Genomic DNA, 6,565 nt, shown 5'->3' with positions numbered 1-6,565 from the left:
ACACCCCCGAGCTGTCACTCGCTTACATAAGGTTGTGTCTGCGCTCAAGATAGCGCAGGGAAAAAGCTGGAAAACAGGAGGCACCGGGCAGAGCGCGGCTCACCGGCGGCGGAGTTTGAAACTTCTCCTGACAGCAAGGACCCCCCCCACCCACCAACCCCCCCTGCCCGGGGGGGGTGGAAATTACCGCGTGGGGGGAGCGATCGGCGGTAACAGATCGGGCCGCCTCGCGTGGACCGGGATAACGCTCCTGCCTGCRGCGAGGGAGCCGCTCCGGCGGTTCGCGGTTCCCCCTCGCCCGCTCCGAGCGCCGTTTCGCTTTCCCGACGTGCCAGGAGAGAGCGCGGGGGCAGATCCCTGTAATCCCTATTAATGCCATTCCCAAAGGATCTTGCAGGGAGAAGGCTAGGAAAGGCCCCGGGTGTGGGAACGGAAGGGCCGACGATCCGGGCAAGCCGTCAGCGGAGTCCGGGGCTGGGGCTCAGCCCAGGCGCGCCGGCTCCGCGGGGGCAAGGTGAGGAGAGAAACAACCTGGAGGAGCTTAAAAACATCCCTGCGGAGAAATGGGGAGGGGGAAATAGCTAAGGGAAGGGGAGGCGGTGGCAGAGCGACCTCAACGCCAGGGCTCGGCCTCCGGCGGGGAGCAGCAAGCGTCRGAGGCGGCCGCGGCGTCGGGGCCGATCGAGTTGACTTTTAACGGGGGAACGTTTAGCCCGGCCGTTGGCGGAAAGCTGCGCTCCCTTCCAAGGCCTGCAGAGCAGCGCCCGGCACGGACGGGCAGAGTCCAAGGCGGATAAAAGGGCTCACGATCCGCTTGGGAATAAGGCAGAGCCCTGCCCTCCTCCGGCCTGAAAACCCCTCGCCGGAGCGCGGTAACGAAACGCGCCGCGGCGCGTGGCCGTCCGGCCTCGCGCGTTCCCCGTTTTTCCTTCTTCGRGGTCTTAAAACAGAAATGGGAGACGGGCGTTTTCCTTTTCCACGTGAAAGTTTATTTTGTATCAACTACAGAACAAAAAGGAGGCCAGCGGGATCCGTAAGGACTTGCGTTGTGCTGGATTTTTGGGAGGCAGGGATGCAATTCCCCTCTGTTAATGCAAATCTTGGCCAGTGGCAAGAGAAGGCGATTTGCATTTCTTCAGCATTTAATAGGTTATCAGGGCTCGTAACAGCCAGGAAGGGCAAAGAAAAAAAAGAAAACGCAGCAGATTGGCAAATCTCAAAAGGCATTAAGGAAAAAACGACAGAACTAATGGACTTAACCTTCGGCCAGGCTAGTATCCGGCCCGTGCCCGGCCGAGCCGTTTACCCATCCGAGCGAAGGGGCAGGGGAACACGCACAACTCGGCGCAGGAGTGGCACGACGCTGCCTCCGGGCAAGCCCTGGATAGCAGCTAGGGCAGGATCTCTGGCTAAAACAAGGAATGCTGCCAAACTTTTTTTTTTTTTTTTTTTTTTTTTAAATAAGTAGGCTGGGGGATGGGAAATGGCTTATCTCGCCCCTATTGCCACCTTCAGGGTCATTTAGATTTAATAACCCAAGACCAACATGCTTTTCGTAAGATAGGTGTGTTTTGTATCCTGGCTCAAGGCCAGATGCAGAAGCCAACTGCAGCATTTTCACTTCCTGATTCTCATTTTATAGCAAGTCTGCTTTTTTTCTGACCTTTTTTTTTCTTTTTTTAATGCTGCAGGGGAAGGTTTAAGGAAAAAAAAAGGCATTTTTTTGTGATAATGGTAAGAGACCTAGGAAGAGATGATGGAAATTCCACTCCCTGCTTGAATTAACCATGGATTTTCAAATACTTGTGTTCATATAAAACCCCATAAAAGCTCTTTTAAAGCCCCTCCTGCTAAATTAAAGTCCTAGGAGCTAGATGGCAGTGTTGCCTAAATCCTGCAGCCTCTAAGTAGCCACAACATGGCTTTTTGGCGGTGCTTTTGGTAGCTTAGGTATTTCCTCGTGGGAAACAAATCGGGGTGATCCCACCGTGCAGGGACTGCAGGCTCAATAAGCCGAAACGCAAACAAATGTGGCGAGTCCAACTCTTAACAAACAAAACCAGCTTGAAACCGCAGGGAAACTAAGACGAGTTCATTTACTTAACAGAGGTGYGGTTTCTGCGAATTGCTCGCTTGGATCAGCCTTAAGACTTTGGAGCGTAATATAAGCCCTATGCACTTATCAGCTGGACCTAATCCTTTTACAACGTGGCTTTTTTTTYCTAGCCCACTTGGGTTCCTGCTCCTCTTTCCCCAGTTATGTTTCATTCCCAGCAAAAGAAACCGCCCAAACAGTGCGACAGGCTGGCCAAAGCAGGACTTGATGGGGGAAAAGACCCCTGGAGACAGGGAACCGCGATGCAAAAAGCTCCCCAGCCACAGAAAATTTAACTGTTGTATAAGGGAACCACCCTAGAGATTGCCTGCCTGCAAATGGGGCACTTTCTGGGCTCAGGGAGAGCTTGGTAGCATTCGTGACAAGAGCAAACGTGCCCGCACTCCAGAAAGACGCAGGACTTGGTGTTGCTCAAACAGACGACGCARGCGTTTTTGACAGTCTCCCCACCCTCCGTGTTCGTCTCGCGCATCAGCCGCTCCTGGGCTTGCCTGAATTCCTCTTGCATTTGCTCGAGGCGCCGCTTCTCTCGGCGGTGCCGRTATTGCTTTCTCAGGATGAAGAAGAGAACGGCGCAAGTAGCGAAGCCAAAAACGACCGTCAGGATTTTCCAGAGTCTGACGTTCGACTCTTGCTTCTGCAGCAAGGCGTCAAAATCCAGGCTGCTGAGATAGTACTGCATTCCCTGCTTGGGGGGCTGCAGTTTGATCGTGTTGTTGTCCAGGACCAGCTCTCCCACCCCTGTCAATGTGGTTCCCACCTTCAGCATCTGTTCTGTTTCCTGAATGCCTTTGGGACGCTCGCCGCTGATGTAGTGGCCTATGACATCGGTGAAGGACTGGATGGAAGGGTGAAACTTCTCGTACACCGTCTCCAGGCTGAGCTCGGCGGCCTCCAGGGGTTTCATCACTCTCACGCTCACRTCGGCGCCGTCCTCGGGAGGCACCAGGTCGAAGGGAGTCGTGTTGGTCCTCTGGTGAATGATCTTCTCGCAGTCRTTCCTGGGGAAGGAGGGATTACAGAACGCAACAGAGACAAGCGTCAGCAGGAGTTTTGCACTAGCGCTTCCCCCGGATAAAAGGCCGGCCGGGAGGCACAGTCCGGTTTGCAGGGTAAGAGCAATACACGCCCCTCTTCAAGCCTGGTGTGAGAAAGTAGCTAAAACTACACGGGGAAATAAATAYGCTGCCGGCTGGTCCCTGTCTGCCCACCAGCGCGCGATCCCGCCGGAGCTCCAGGAACTCGCAGCCGGATCCGGTGCTGCACCGACACCCCGTCTCGAATTTGCTTAGATCAGACCGAGCTCCCGGCCCGTTCCTAAGCGCGGGCTCTCGGGCACCGCTTGCGTCTGTGTTGTCGCCTGCCCCAACTGGAATTTATCTAGGTGAGACCGACTCTGGAGCGGTTTCTCTCCCTCGGGCGATCCAGCTCTGCGCTAGGCCCTCTTCTCCTATCTCCACCCTTCCCCGGTGAGGAAGAAAGGACATCCACTGTCATGAGGRCAGCGCTCAGACGTATCTAATTCCATCTAATCTCCCAGGTGTGTTTCCAGCTCTGACAAACCACTGCGCGATGAGAAGCAGCGTGTGTCACACAGGCAAACTTAATAGATGTAATCCGATCAGCSGAGGCTTTGTTTAGGCTCGGAGGGTGTAACGATGCTCCAGTTTCAGCAACTGCCTCCGACAAGGCTGCTCTTGCTTCCGCGTCTGGGTACAATGCTAGCACAAGATTTATCACCTGAATTCAACCGAAAACCTTCTATTACGGCTTCATTTTGCTGGGGAAATGTTATATCGTGACCGGTGCTCAGCGGCGGCAACAGCTTAGAACCGCTGAGCAATGCTCTAAGTTGTGTTACTCTAAGCACCAATGACTTTCCTACCTCCCCCAAAAAAATCAGTGAGAAGGACGGTAACCAACTCTTACATCAATTTCGGACTTCAGATTCGGGGAAGGAAGGGTCCTACAGAAGAGAAATTCTTCCCACATGCAAGTAAGTGCTGATTTTATAGCAACACGAGCAAAACTCCCCAACTTAACTGATTCAAAACCATGCGGGAGCCCTGGAAGAAACTGAKGGGACACGATTTATATTTGCTTAATGAGTAACAGAGCCCTTTACTTCCAATACCCATCAGCGTAAGGAAGCGCAGGCAGAATTCAAAGCCGAGCACGGCACGTAGGYGACTTCAGGAGCTGCTACTCAACTTCGCGGGCCGCCTCTTGGAGGAAGGATGGAGGTTTTGTAGGCACGCGGATACGCTAACTTGTAGGGCTAAGGAGCGGCACAGAAAGGTGCCGTGGAAGGAATTGAGCCGTTGGACTGCGGCCCTGCCCAAGAGCCGTTCCTGGGCCGCTCTGCGGGGCAGGAAAGGGGAACCATCCTTCTGGCCGCGTTTTAGATCGCTGGTGAATAACTAACCAAGCCCGAAATCGCTGCCCTGCCTTTCCCAGCTCCCGCGAGCGAGCCGAGACGCGCTGCCGGCACCTCGGCTCCRGCGAGGGGAGGCGGAGGACGCCGGCGGCGGCAGGCCGGGCCGGGGCGCGCGTTTACCAGAGGTGGGTGGTGCGGTTCCACACCATCTTGTGCTCCTGCAGCGTCAGCCTCTGCACCACGCCGTGGCAGCCCTCCACGAACTGGCTGCTCAGCGTCTCCTTCGCCGAGCGCACCGCACCTGCGACGGGCGGCAGTTGGGGGGGGATAAAAACAAAGAATAACAGCAAAGGAGGGGTGTGAGGGGTAAATTCCCCCCAGACACACACAAAAAGGGGGGGGGAGGGTTAAATCTCTCTCCTCAAAAAGGGGGTGTGAGGGTTAAATACCTTCTCCTTAAAAAAAAGGAGGTGTGAGAGTCAAATCTCCCCCCCCCCACCAAAAAGAGAAGTGCGGGAGGGTCAAATCCCCCCCMAAAAGAGGGGGGTGAGGGTTAACCCCCCCCCCAAAAAAAGGAGACGTGAGGGTTCCCCCCCCCGTCTCCCCGAGGGCTCTCGCGGCGGCGGGGGCCGGTACCTTGGATGACGGCGTAGGGCAGGCAGCGRCCCGGCGCCTCCCGCAGCGCAGCGCGCAGCTCCGCGTCCAGCCGCAGCCTCCGGGCGCCCTGCGCGGAGCGAAACACCGCGGCGGCTCAGGCCTCGCGTTCCCCCGCCCGCCGCCGCCATCGCCCCTTCCCCACCGCCTTCCCTCCCCGCTCCCCGGCCCGCACCTGGAGGCGGCGGGCGGCGCGGGCCTTGTGCCGGTACACGGAGTAGAAGAGCGCCGTGACGGCGGCGCCCGCAGCCAGCAGCGCGGCCTGCGCCGCCGACGGCCGCCCGCCGCCCTCCATGCCGGCCGCGCCGTTACCGCGGCAACCGCCCCCCGACCCCCTGCGCCGGCGGCGGCGCCGCTTGATGACGTACGCGCGCGGCGCTCTAGCCGCCGCTCTGCGCCGACCATAGAGGCGGGATGGCGCGGGCGGTCCTCCAGGCGAGGCGTGTGGGGAGGGGGGAGGCCGGAGCCCCGTTTCTGCCCCAAACTCAACCCCCGCGGGTGGGAGGGGGTCTCAGATCCGAACATCTGCCCCCTCCCCCGGCCTTGGGAGCCCCAATCTCGGCTCCCCACCCCAGCGCTTTGGGGGGGGGGGCTCAGCCCCAATYCTGCCCTTTCAGGCCCTTTTTGGGGGGATTTAGCCCCAATCTCAGCCCCTTTGGGGGGGCTCAGCCCCGATCCCGTCCTCACAGACCCTTTTGGGGGGGATTTGGCCCCAGTTTCAGCCCCTTTTATGGGGGCTCAATCCCAAACCTGACCATTCAGCCCCTTTTGGGGGGGATTTAGCCCCAATCTCAGCCCCTTTTATGGGGGCTCAGCCTCAAACCCGGCCATTCAGCCCCTTTTATGGGGGTTTCGGCCTCAATCCCAGGCCCCCCCAAGCCCTTTTAGGGCGTTTCAGCCCCAATTCTGGCCCTCTAGGCCCTTTTGGGGGTGAGATTTAGCCCCAATCCCAGCCTCTTTTTTGAGGGGCTCAGCACCAGTCCTGCCCCCAGCACCTTTTAGGCTGTTTCGGCCTCAGTCCCAGTCCCTTAGCCCCTTTTGGGGTGTCAGCCCCAATCCTAGGCTCTTTTGGGGGGGATTTCAGCCCCAATCTCAGGCCCCCCAAGCCCGTTGRGGAGGTTTTAGCCCCAATCCCAGCCCCCCAGCACCATTTTGTGGGGCCTCCCCCAGTCTTAGGCCCTTTTGAGGGGGGTTTTAGCCCCAGTCCTGGTCCCCCCCAGGCCCTTTGAGGGAGTTCACCCCCAATCCCGGCCCCTTTTTGGGGGGGCTTCATCCCCCCTAGGCCTCACCCCCCAACATAGGCAGCCTCGTGVCACCGCAGCCACAATTTTTAAGGAAAAAAAAACCCCACCCATCTGCGTGGGAAACCCGGCTTTATTGGGAGGGGGGAGGAGGAGGGGGCAGGACGTGCGCCCAGC

General features: G+C 58.0%; 1 protein-coding gene across 1 annotated transcript; it reads right to left on the bottom strand.

Moving 5' to 3' along the window:
* Positions 1–966: 966 nt before the first annotated feature.
* On the bottom strand, positions 967–5,468 carry MUL1 (mitochondrial E3 ubiquitin protein ligase 1). Its single transcript, XM_085305197.1, has 4 exons — positions 5,323–5,468; positions 5,130–5,217; positions 4,674–4,794; positions 967–3,117 (listed from the first exon to the last, which is right to left on the bottom strand). Exons 1-4 carry the CDS (start codon positions 5,440–5,442, stop codon positions 2,388–2,390), a joined length of 1,059 nt encoding a protein of 352 aa, XP_085161323.1. The 5' UTR covers positions 5,443–5,468; the 3' UTR covers positions 967–2,387.
* Between the last annotated feature and the right edge of the window lie 1,097 nt (positions 5,469–6,565).

This window comes from Rhea americana, unplaced genomic scaffold (genome assembly GCF_003343005.1).
Source record: "Rhea americana isolate MKP2758 unplaced genomic scaffold, rheAme1 scaffold_217, whole genome shotgun sequence".
Classification (NCBI taxonomy): Eukaryota; Metazoa; Chordata; class Aves; order Rheiformes; family Rheidae; genus Rhea; species Rhea americana.
The sequence above is the reverse complement of the archived record's forward strand: the minus strand, read 5'-3'. Positions and strand labels throughout refer to the sequence as shown.